This window comes from Prionailurus viverrinus, chromosome E3 (genome assembly GCF_022837055.1).
Source record: "Prionailurus viverrinus isolate Anna chromosome E3, UM_Priviv_1.0, whole genome shotgun sequence".
Lineage (NCBI taxonomy): Eukaryota > Metazoa > Chordata > Mammalia > Carnivora > Felidae > Prionailurus > Prionailurus viverrinus.
The window spans coordinates 9064893-9077549 of NC_062576.1; the positions used below are offsets into that span (position 1 = coordinate 9064893).

The window sequence follows — 12657 nt, forward strand, 5'->3', positions numbered from 1 at the left end:
AGATCTTTTTTATTCTTAGTTTTAGCTTCTCTGCCACCAAGTCTTCTCTTAGCGTTTCCTACCGAGTAGTACTTAGGGGATCCTAACGGCCATTAGGATCCGTTACACTGAGGAATGAAAGCAGGGCTCTTGCCCTAGGCCGGCCACTCACCGGCCAGCTCCTCTGTCACTCCTCCACCCTGGGCCTCAGTTTCCCCACCTGGGAAGTACAAGCAGTTTTCTCCTGTAGGCCTGTGGTTCCCACTGGCCGCGCGTGCCCTGTACGCGGAGACGGGGGAAGCAGGGGCGGTGGCAGGAATCCGATGATTCTCTGGAGCAGTCCCTCGCTTGGCCAGCACCTGTCGGTGGTAGGCAGGGCACCTGCAGGTCAAGTAAACAGGGAAAGAGAAACAAAATCTGCAGGGCGGTTCTAGAAGAGCCAGGCTCAAATGGGGGAAGCGGTGCTCCAGCTGCTGGAAAGTTGCGCTGACAGATTCCACGCTGAATAGTGCAGAAGACGTTTAAAGTGTGTATGTGAAAAGTGACGTAACAGCGGGCCCTCCCCAAACATTTTTTTAAAAGTCTGAAAGCAAACAGGCAGCAGCCTGGGTCCTCAGTGCTGCCGGGATGGTCTCTGCCGAAGGGCCCTCGTACTGATGGTGCCGCTCCTGGGGGGCAGGGGCGCTCAGTGAGCCGTGAGGGGTGCGTGGGATGGGGGCATCCCCCCCCCCCCAGAATTCGTTGTCCTCCCGTTCTCTGTTCTCAGCAGTCTTTTTTTCTGTATCAAAGACAAATACTCATATGTGACGTTTCAATCATGTTTCTCTTACGGAGTTCGTTCCTCCCCTTTGCTGAGGGAGTCCGTTAAGATTCTGGGAGGTTAACTGACTTCCCCAAAGTCTGCAAAGCGCCGAGTCTGGGCAGAGCCAGACTTCCAGCACAGAGGCCCGCCCCCCCCTCCCCTGCTGTGAGTTGCTTTCTTTACTTATACTTTTTATTGGGGAGGGGGGCATTCCTTTTTATGTTAAATTTCCCACACACAGTAGAGGACAGGACCCCGAGGTTCCTGTCGTGTAGTTGTGGCCACCCCCTTCATGGCCGCCTGTCTCGTCTGCCTCCTTCCACCCCAGTTTTATCTTGAGGCTCTTCCAGAATCCTTTCCCTTCACTTCTAACTGTTGTAGCATATATACGTCACATAAAGACTCCTTTTGTGTGTGTGTGTGTGTGTGTGTGTGTGTGTGTGTGTGTGTGTGTGGTTTTTTTAAGATTTTATATATTTTTTAAGTAACCTCTTCTCCCAACACGGGGCTCGAACTCACGACCAAGAGTTGCACACTCCGCCCACTGAGCCAGCAAGACGCCCCTAGACTCTTCTTTAATGTAACCACAATACTATCACCGGATCAAAAGCTAATTTATTTTTTTTTTTTTAATTTTTTTTTTCAATGTTTGTTTATTTTTGGGACAGAGAGAGACAGAGCATGAACGGGGGAGGGGCAGAGAGAGAGGGAGACACAGAATTGGAAACAGGCTCCAGGCACTGAGCCATCAGCCCAGAGCCCGATGCGGGGCTCGAACTCACGGACCGCGAGATCGTGACCTGGCTGAAGTCGGACGCTTAACCGACTGCGCCACCCAGGCGCCCCAAAAGCTAATTTCTTAATGTCATCAATACTTAAATCTCCAGTTGCGCCCAATCCTAGATGGTTTGATTTTTTTTAATTTGTTGGACCCGGGATTCAAGTAAAATCCAGATGTTGGAATTGGTTGGTACACCTTTAACCCTCGTTCATTTTCCAGATCTCCCTTCATCCCTTTTCCTCTTCCCTGCAATCTACCTGCGTAAAAAAAAAAAACGGCTCATTTGTCCTGAAGAGTTTTCCCACGGTCCGGATTTTGCCAGCAGCATCCCCGGGTATAGCCGAGCGTGTTCTTCTGTCCTCCATAATTCCTCTCAGTGTGTAGTTGAACCTGGAGGCTTGATCAGATTCAGACTGGAAATTGTTGGCAAAAGCCGCTTCATGGGTCGGCTTGAGTACCTTGTAATGTTCTCAGGTACTGAAAATCGGCTGAGCAGTAAAGATCCTGTTTTTCACGCACGACAATGAGCCTGGGTATGTGCGTGGTCTTGGTGGTTTCCAAGCCCTTTTCCGCTCCAGCAGAGCTCTTACTTTATCCTCATTCCAGCTTCTTTGAGAAAGGCCGTATTATTACTGCTGAGCAGATGGCTGTCAAGCTCAAAAGTCTGCCCAAGGTCAAACAGCTAAAACGGCAGCGGGGAAGAATTCGAGCCTGTTTGCTCTCCTGGCCACACTCCTGGGCTTCTCCAGACCACAGTTTGCCCATTTTTACCTCCAGTACCTCCATCCCACTTGGGACCCCCGGGCCCTTGATTTGAGGAGAGAAGAGGATGTTCCTATCCACCCTGCTTCCGGCTGCTCTGAGGGCAACAGTGTTTCAACTCGAGAGAAATGACAAGAGGCATCCAAAGTTTAATCCCGACACTCATCCCAAGAGGCTTTGGATGGTCCCGGTAGCAAAAGCAGAATGAATTGTGCAATCTCATAACCTAATTCTCGGCTACAGCTGTCCCACGTCCCTGCCCAGAGATGACTGAAGCCTGAGTGACAGTCACAGGCTGTTTCTGATCACACCGAGGGTCATACACACTGGCGAGTGACCGGCCTGCCGGAGCTGTCCTTGTCGGTTTGGCAAACCTCGTGCAGACCACTTCGTGGGTCAGCTAGAACCAGGTTAACCTAAAGGAGGGTTTTATTTAAATCATTTCATGAAACCGCGTCCGCCAAAGAATGGGGCAAGAAGGGAAATTTTCTTCCCGTTTGGGATCGACAGGAGGAGTCTAACCGAAATTGATTTTGTTACTTGTTGTATCGTTTAAATTTAAATAGAATGGTCAGGAAAAAAAACAAACCAATTGTGGTTAATTTCCGTGTAGACAGAGGTGATGGTCTGGCCGTTTCACTGCCTCGACACGATTTCATTTCCAATAAGACTAAAAACCACTGTTTCCGGAAGGTTTGACCTGGAGGTTAAGCGCTGCGGCCATCTCTCTGCTCAGGCCCTTGATTTGACTGGGGAGGGATGGGTCCGCTCTGGAGTGACACGTTTGATCAGAGGCTTGGAAGGGAGCCAAGTGGCTTCTCCCCTGCCCTCCGATTCTGCCAGAGCAGAGATAGCTTAACGCCAGTGGAACATGAAACATCGGTCTGGTCACACACAAGAGGGTTGTCCAGAAAACCTCTCCCCAGAGAACACTCTCCTCCTCTCCACTTGCCCTCCCAGTCAGTGTCTGCTGAGTCCCGATTTATGCCCAGCTCTGTGCCAGGCACACAGATACGCTGGGAGCCAGGACGACTGGCCCTGCCTTGGGGAACTCCCGGTCTAGTAGAAAAAGGAAGCCTAACTCTGGGTCTTTGCATATTTTTTTTCTCCAAGGAGATTGTTGTCCCTTTTTTCAAAGGCTATGAAAAGTGCCGAGAACTTAAGTCTGCAAAAGCAACTTACAGACTCTTTCCTTAAGAGTCATATTTACATGGGGCGCCTGGGCGGCTCAGTCCGTTAAGTGTCTGACTTCGGCTCAGGTCATGATCTCTTAGTTCATGAGTTCAAGCCCCACGTCGGGCTCTGTGCTGACAGCTCAGAGCCTGGAGCCTGCTTCCGATTCTGTGTGTCCCTCTCTCTCTGGCCCTCCTCCACTCACGCTCCGTCTCTCAAAAAATAAACGTTAAAAAAAAACAATAAGTCATATTTACAGTTTGACAAAATACCCCTACACCCTCTGCTCTTTTTTATTTTGCTTTGAGAGAGAGAGAGAGCTCGAGTCAGGGAGAGGGGCAGAGGAAAACAGAGAGAGAATCCTAAGCAGGCCCCACACTCAGCTCGGAACCCAACGTGGAGCCGGAACTCACGACCCTGGGGTCATGACCCGAGCAGCAATCTAGAGTCAGACACTCAACCGACTGAGCCACCCGGGCGCCCCAACCGTCTGTTCTTTAAAATACCAGCCCACCGGCTGCTGCCTGTCAAGTGCCAAGAGGACTTCACGTAACACACAGATGTCATCGTTAATTTGCATGTTGAGTCAACCGGTGTTTTAGTGTGCACCTGCTGTGTTCGCTGAGATTATAGCGGTGAATAAATAAGTGATCAATATATGAATAAGATACTTTGAGGCCAGAATAAGTGCGATAAAAATAAGGCGAAGGGACAGTGGGGAGTGGGGCTGCTGGGAGGCCTTTCGGAGGACAGCCACTAGAGCTGAGACCTGGGTGGTGACTGCAGCCATCCATCAGGACCTCAGCAGAGGGGACAGCTGTAGGGACAAGCATAGTCCCAAGGAACAGGACTGAAGAAGCCATGAAGTGTTAGTTAAATGAGCTACAGAAGGAAATTTACATGGCACGCGTGTTGCTGGCAGGTTTCTCTGCAAGAAGGATGAACCCCAGCAAGTCTCTTGGGTTGGAAGACTTGGTTGTTAGAAACATGGGAAATGTGGAAAAGGAGCCCAGGTGTTTATGGGAGGCAGGTCTGCAATCGGCTCTGTTCCCTGCAGGGTCGGGGCCCCTGAGGGGATGAGGGGCCTCTGGCCCAAAAGACAGACCTCACTGGGCCTCATTTGGACCTCATTGGGAGGAAACAAGCCAAAAAGAAGCTCCTGGGATCCGTGGTGCCAACCAAGGCTGACTGGTGGCCAGCAGACTAGATTTGACCACAAACTGCCATGGGAATGCAGTGGAGGGAAGGGCTAGTCCGGGCAAAAGAGGCCACGGGACCTCATGGGAGAGGAAGGGCTGGACGGACCCTCCCCGAGAGATGGTGGCCGGGTACTGCCACCTGGGGGTAGTGGGCAGCGGGTACGGGCACCCCGGGGCTCGTGTGCCCAACGACGGCATGCGGGCCGTACAAAGGGAATTTGGTTTGGGTTTTTTAAGAGCAGCGGCATCAGGGCACCTGGCTGGCTCAGTCGGTAGAGCACGTGACCCTTGATCTCAGGGTCACGAGTTCGAGCCCCACGGTTGGGTGTAGAAATTACTTGAAAACAAAATCTTAAAAAAAAAAAAAAAAAAAAAAAAGCAATACCGTCAAATCTGTTATGACTTCACTTTGGCAAAGATAAGACAAAAGAAACTGCAAGCAAAGCTCCTACGTAAGTATTTATGAAAAAAACACTGAATAAAATATCAGCACATAGAAATCAGGAACACATAACCATGTGATACACCACAAACAGGGGCAAATAACTGTCAGTATAATTTACCATTTTAGCAAGTCAGAGGAGAAAACCCATTTAATTCACTTCATAAATGCTTAAAAGGCACTTAATGAAATCAATATCTGTCTTTTATTAAAAAGTCTTAATAAAATAGGAACAGTTGGATATTTCATTAACAAAATAAAAACACATATACTTAAGGTCCACAGTGAGCAACGCGCTTAACGGTGGAACATTCGATGCATCACCCTCAAAGCCAGACACCAGGCGGGGGTCCCCACCGCCGCCTCGCTATGTCACATGGTTCCGGAAGCACAGGCCACCGCCACCATCCGAGGAACGAAGAGAGATAAAAGGGCAGGAGGAGACTGTCCTGTCACATGCACGTGAGGGGCAGGACACCCCGAAAGCCCAAGAGAGCAACCAGAAAGCCGTTCACGAAGTTGAACCGGCATCTACCGTGTCATGAGCCTTTTCTCTGGCTGGAAGGCTGTTCCGCCCTCTGCCCCACCGTTCTGTGCCCGCAGACACCTCTTTATCCTCCAGGATGTAGACCAGATGGCCCCTCACCCGTGAGACTGTCCCTCCTCCTGTCTGCAGAGGAGACACAGTCCCTCGGCGGGCTATTACTGTACCAAGTTACACCCCAAATCATTGGGGTCTCTTCATGTCCCTGCATCCCCCTCCCCAGCTGAGTAGGCGGTGACAGGGTCCTAGTGGGTGCATATTTCTGAGTTCGTAGGACGGGCAGGGTGTGTCCTGTGCACTAGCAGTTAAGGCAGACGCCATTAGGCACTGTGCACTCGGCACGGGGACATTTGTGTCCCTCTCCGACGGGGCACGTAGAACGTGCTCAGTAGGCGTTATTGAGTGGAGATCCCCCACACTTGAGTCCGAGTGAGTGGTGCCCGTCCCGGAGGAGGGCACGGTGCCGCCTTCTCTGGGCACAGCCTTGCCCCGGCTTGTCACACGATCCTCTGCAGACCAGCCTTTCCTCTTGGCGGCATCAGGTGCCTGTGCCCTGCGCTGTGTGCCCGTGCAGGGGCAGGGAGAGACCTTTCCTGAGAAATTCTGCCCCCAATTTAGGGAATTCCAGACCACGGCCAGGAAGCCTTCTTCCGCACCTGGCCCTCTAGCCACCTCTTTTTCCCTTTCCTGCGTGTTATTTCTGAACCCAGGCCGGTGAGCCCCACTCCTGTATCTCTGCCTCCTGTGCTAAGAGAGCCTGGCCTGGGTGACCAGTGACTGACCACCTTCCTGACAGCGGAGGCCAGCACATGCAGCGTCCGGGTGGAGGGGGAGAGTCACCTCATTAAACATCCTACAGCTTTTTAAAGTTGCATTTGCGGGGTACCTGGGTGGCTCGGCCGGGTGGGCACCCAACTCTTGATTTCGGCTCAGGTCATGATCCCACGTTTCACGCGATCGAGCCCCGAGTCGGGCTCTGCACTGACCACGCGGAGCCTGCTGGAGATTCTCTGTCTCTCCCTCTCTCTCTCTCTCTCTGTCTCTCTCTCTCTCTCTCTCTCTCTGCGTCTCTCCTGCCTGCACTCGTACTCTCTCTCTCAAAAAATGAAAATGTGTTTTTAATTTTTAAAGCAGGGAGAATTAATCTTTAGATACTTCTTCTGGTGTCCAAGAATCTTACAGTCTAGTGTTGAGACTACTGGCTCTTGACTTGGGTCCAAGAAGACATACTGATTTGAAGGTTGCCCCGGACGCTTTTCCAACTGCCCTGTAGATACGCTTTGTTTTAACAACTCCCAATGTGGTTGTGATTCTTTGCTGTTGAAATCTGTGCCAACCTTGCCCTGATGCCATCCCTTAGCGCTTGGGGAGGCTAAGTACGAAAGTAAATACGGAATTTCTAGTGTGGGTATAGTTTGTCTTCCGTCACTGACCGCATCCCTTCAAGTTCCTCATAAAAGTTGTGTGCTAGCCCAGAGAGGACCCTGCAATGATCTGTGGGGAATGGATTGGACGAACTGCACATTCTAGGCCGAGCACAAATTATCTGCTTTGTGAAGTCAGAGCAGAGCATAACGCAATACAGGTTAGTAGATCAGTGAAAGCTGTTTTGTCAGCTCGTAAAAAGGTGAGAGAACCAAATTTTTATAATAAATAGTTTTGCTGGGCAGACAGTACGTGCGGCTATTATGGACTTTGGAGAAAATAAATGATTTTAGGCTAATGTCAGGTTCCAGACCCTGACGTGGTCGGTGAGCCTTCAGAATGAAAAGGACAAGAAACCTCTGGAATATCGTTGACACTCGTGCCGTGAAAGCACATGCCATTTCGCTCATTACTGTGCTTTTCAGATAACATTTCTACTTGTGGTATGAACCCCTGGGCGTTTTCCTAATACTTACTGCTGAGGGCAGTGTGTCCGGTAGGATTAATTTTGTTGGGGGCTGGGGGCAGCCATTGGGAGGGGAGTAGACTTGTAGGCTCAGCAGCAGATGTGTCCTCAGACGAGACCAGCACACGCATCCGAGAGCCGGCCATCTTGGTCCTTGTCTACAAATGCCAATGGCCACGCTTTCTGTCTTCAGAAGCCCTGACCACACATCAGTAGCCAACTAGTTGTGTCTTCTTTGACCTCTTAAGAGGTATGCCCCTTGGAAAAGCCAATCAGGAGCCTACAGACTTGTAAAATAAGAATCCGAACCTTTCCTCACCCCTGGCATCCCTGGTTCCTTCCATTGTCTCCTCCTGTGGTTTCGGGTCCATTCTGTGAATGGGAACCTGTAGCAGCCAGGCCCCACTGTCATCAGGATACCTGGTATTGAATAGCCACCACCCCCCTCCCTACTTGTTACCAGCAGAACTCAGTGTTGTGATTATCATTTGAAAGCTTTGGAAATCTGAGAGCTGCTCACAGAATGAAAGGTAAGTGAGGTAGTTGTTATCAGGTTCAATATTTTGGTCCATTTAGCGGTTGCTTAGTAACCGAGGTGAAACTGACCAGAAGATGGAAAAAGTTGAAATTCATTTCCAGGGATTGCCGCAGCCTGCCAAGAAGGCACCTTCCTGTTTCAATGTGACTAATCTTTCTAGAAGTGACTTGAAATCTTTTGGAGATGATGCACTATTTCCTGGATGTTAGGTATACTAACGAATATCCAAAACTATTTGCTTTCTGAGAAGAAATCCAGAGAGTCTGCGTTTGTGAGGAGGTTGTCAAGTTCCACCCACGTCCCCTAAACCAAGCAGGATCTGGATGCCACTTCCCAGCCCCCACGGGTGCCAGCCTTACCCATCCCTGCCTGTAGGTAAAGCCAGGCCCCTGGGAGCCCCTCTGTTCTCTAGCTCCAGTGTGTATCCGACCCTGAACCGGCCCCTTGGCCACTGGCAGCGGCCAAGTGAGAAGTGAGGAATGGCTGAAAACAGGCGACGGTGGCCCAGTGACCACCCCCCCCCCAGGCAGCCACACGTCTACCCCGTGTCTCCAGACCCCCAGGACTGGGGAGCTGCACCCAGGGGGACCACCGCTCCTCTTCATACGGCTTCCCTCTGAGAATTAAAGTGGAAGCCCTGGCCGGAGACTTCTCCCGGTGGAAGGGAGTTACCAGTGAGGGCTCTGGGGGCCTGGAGCCATCCCCTCCCTACACACACGGCAAAAATGCGTTAAACCCCCGCCATGCACCTTTCTGCTCCAATTCACCTTGAGAGACACACAGCAAAGCCCGCCCTCTCTCCTCCCTCCACCTTCCCTGCCAGATAAAGAGTAGCTGGTCCTCCAGGGGTAAACAGCCCCAGAGGAAAACACCCCTCTGGAAGACCAACCCCCAACCCAACAGTGTATCCTCCGTGTGAAGCAAAAGCAAGGAGTGATCAAAAACCTCATGAACTGGCAACGCTGAGTATGAAGAACAGAATAAGCAAACTAAGGAGCAAATGAGAAATGTTCCAGGGTGGGTGCAGCCACACTTGGGTCAGACCAAAGAACCGACCGGAAGGCAGCAGGAAAGGCTAGAGAGACGGCAGGTGCAAAGCAAAGGTTGCGGGACGTGGAGACACGGAAGGAGATGTGGGTGCGTGGGAGACCCAGCAGGAGAATTTGGGAAAAACCCTCAGCGGCACGGGCTCAGGACCCGGGCTTCCTCCACCCAAGCCACTCCCCAACCTGATCTGTCCAAGGGAGAAGTGAGGCGTGGTCGCCAGCATAGCTGGTCTGGGTATCCAGCGGCCACGCGTGTCCATTCTTCTCCCATGCCTGTGCAGCACCCACAAAGTATGCAGGAGCCGTGTGCACGTGTGCCCGTCCTATAGTCCCCGGCCAGGGCCAGATGCTGGCAGCTGTCGGGAAATGGTTGCAGAAGGAGCGAGGGAATGAATGAGCCATGCCCGTAGCCGCGGAGATCTGCCGTGTATACCTGAATTTCCTAAGCATGATGAATAACCGTCTGATTTAAGTTCCAACCTGTGTTTAAAAGTTGGGATTTGCCTGGGGCGCCTGGGTGGCTCAGTCAGTTAAACGTCCAACTTGGGCTCAGGTCATGATTTGTGAGTTCAAGCTCCTCGTCGGGCTCTGTGCTGACAGCTCAGAGCCTGGAGCCTGCTTCCGATTCTGTGTCTCCCTCTCTCTCTCTGCCCCTCCCCCTGCTCATGCTCTCTCTGACGCGCGCTCTCTCTCTCTCTCTCTCTCTCAAAAATAAACATTAAAAAAAGGGTTTTAAAAAAAGTTGGGATTTGCCTTGGGAAAAGTTCGCTATTTCATCTTAAACCCAGTGAACTTTGCACATCATCGGCAGGTGGTCAGGATGGCACCTGTCAGTACTGACTGTCAGGCAGTTATGTTTAAGACCCTCAACACTTACATTGCTTTCTTTACCCTCTGTAGTCAGCAGACTCTCTTTTCTATGGCCCTGCCATTTTTCCTTGAGGTCTCGGCGGTTTCCAGTTGAGATGATGCGCTGAGATGTTTCGTAATTTAAGCCACCCCGGCCCGCCCCCTCGTACCCAGCACTTGGCTGCAGGGGCCCCGAGACACTGTCTTCTTCACAGAGCCACCCTAAAAATAACTTTGTGTCTCTAAGCCATTTTATGAGTTGCTTCGGACTTTTTTTTTTTTTTTTTTCAGACCGATCTGAAAGCAGGATACTATTTCAAACAGGTTTATAAAGAGCGTTGACCCCGATCACAAGGCATCGGTTACCCTATTCAGGCGGCTAGGTGCTGATACAGTTGCCTCAAATCAGTGTTCCTTCCACTGCAGTCTGGAAAAGTCTCCGGGCCAGAGGGAGCCCAGATGCAGCAAACAGCAAAAACCAGGGCCTGAGTACAGTTTGGCTAACTCCTCGTATTAGGGGTGGGTGGTTAGGGCCAGATGGGCAGGCTTCAGGGACAGAAGAACCCTCTCGGAGCTGGGCCCGTTACGGGTGCCCTGAGCTGCCCCAGAGAGTAGCCAGGCCTGAGGCCAAGCCCTGTGAAGCTCCAGGGATGAGAGTGAAGGAGACCCCGCTCCCAGTGCGTGGGGACCTCACCTCTAACCTGTAAACTCAAAGCCCTGCCACTCCCCTGAGATGGAGCAGCTAGGAGGGGTTGGGAAGTGCTGGGGGTGGGGGCAGAAGCCGATGAGGGCCCCAGGAGCAGAGGGCAAGCCAGGGAGACAGCACAGGCTCACTGCGGGCCCACGAGTGGCGTTTGCCCTCAGAACGCTGGGCCCTGGGCTGGTGGGTGGGCCAGGGCAGGTGGTGGGCACAGCCTCATGGCAGGACCTGGTGTAGAGCACGGAGCAGGAGACTGGGGCCGGTAGGCGACAGAGGGTTCCGGCCCACATGGAGCGTGGAGTCAGGGGTCCCCCGCCGGAGCGGGCCCTGAACGCCAACGAGGGTTCCCTTTTCTCCTGGAAGGACACATCTTAACCTATCTTTTCCTGGCTCTGTCTCCCTGACGAGATTGGGAGCCCCACCCCCACCCACGAACAGGGCGGCCTTCCTCAAGCACACCTCCTCCCTATGGGCAGGTCCACACAACCCCTCGCTTCCCCAGCGCCAGGGACTCTGGCCTGTGTGACGGCGGGTCATTGTGCCCAGCTGGGAGCCGTGGTCACCCTGAGCCCGCCCGTTGCCAACTAACAGCGGTCTCTCTCTCTCTCTCTCACCTTTCCAGGGCCGACGAAATTGAAATGATCATGACGGACCTTGAAAGAGCAAACCAGGTAGGATGCTTCACGGCCTCGGACTTAAAGTCACCACAGCATAGCCATTTCTGTCATCTTGCAAGACATTTCTCTCTGAGTTAGCAGGCCGGTTACTCTTGTATTTTTTTACATAACAACTGTCCATGTCGACGCTTCTTCTGATGCCCTGAGAAGTGCTTTCCTGGGCAAAGTGTTTGGTGTGGTCCCAGCGCCCCAGACTCCGTGCTGAGCATCCACTTCAGGGTGGCCGCTGCTGGTCCTTTTTCTTAACCAATCCCTCAAACATCCGTCTCGGCTCCCGTGGCGGCCGTCATGCCCCAGACTTTGTCGCAGTGACTCGCACCGTAAAGAGGTCTCTGCCTCTGCCTTTGGATGCACAGCCCCCTCCCGCCTGGTATTTAAGTCGTCACAGATGCTTTGGGGAAAGTACCCGGCACCGTGTCCGGAACGGAACACCACACAGTACGGGGGGGCTCTAAACCCTCAGCTGCCTGGAAAGACTTGGGCCACCGTGCAGAACCCCTGACTTCCCCCCGGGGACTCCACAGAGCAGTAAAACATTCCACATTCACAAATGATGCTGCTGCTTTGGAGAGAAGGGCTCTCCTGTTTATTTCCTTTATGAGTGAGGAGACTCACCCAGAGCTGGGCTGGATCTCAGCCCCAGGAGGCCACAGGCTGCGGCCTCTCCCCACTCCGTTCACAGCGGGGTAGCCACACCGAGAGCACAGGAGAGCTTAGCGGTTTGCCTCGGGTGGCCTGGGCAGGTGCAGCCCCCCATAGGATGAAAAGCCTCCCCGGATCTGCGGTCCCCGCATTCCACCTCGCGAGAGTTCCGCAGGCCAGCGGCCTCCTGGCGGCTGGCACTGCTGGCCCGCAGCTTGGCACGTGCTCAGGAAAGCGTGTCCTTGTCCATCCTGTCCAGTAAAAACACCCCGGAATCTGACTGGAATACGGAAGTCCGTTCGTGCACGGGAGCGATCCGGGGGTTTGTGGATGCCCTTTATTCTGGAAGGAAACTGTGCGGCTTCGGCGTTGCGCACTCAGACTCACCGCTGAGGATCCTGGGCCTGGGCCATAGAAGGCACGCAGTAGAGAGGCACGGAATGAGTCACCCGAGCTAGAATCTTCGTGCGTTAGTTCTCCTGATCCTAGTAGTAACTTCTGTGCCTGGCTCTGTTCTGAGCACTTCACATGAACGGAGTCGCTGAGCCCTCACGGCAGCCCACCGGGGTCAGTGCTGTTACGATTCCCATCTTACAGACAAGGAAACTGAGGTCACGGCTGCTCAGGCACAG

The 12657-nt window shown here is 52.7% G+C and overlaps 1 protein-coding gene across 7 annotated transcripts in view; it reads left to right on the plus strand.

Moving 5' to 3' along the window:
• Positions 1-12657, plus strand: part of CUX1 (cut like homeobox 1) — a 366343-nt gene that overhangs the window by 246943 nt on the left and 106743 nt on the right. For all 7 annotated transcript variants that reach the window (XR_007147822.1, XM_047838946.1, XM_047838949.1 and 4 more), the window contains exon 9: positions 11329-11377. Coding sequence is in view for 6 of the 7 variants with exons in the window: in XM_047838946.1 (XP_047694902.1) it covers positions 11329-11377 (49 nt within the window). In the remaining variant the exon portion in view is untranslated. The remainder of the gene's footprint in view (positions 1-11328; positions 11378-12657) is intronic.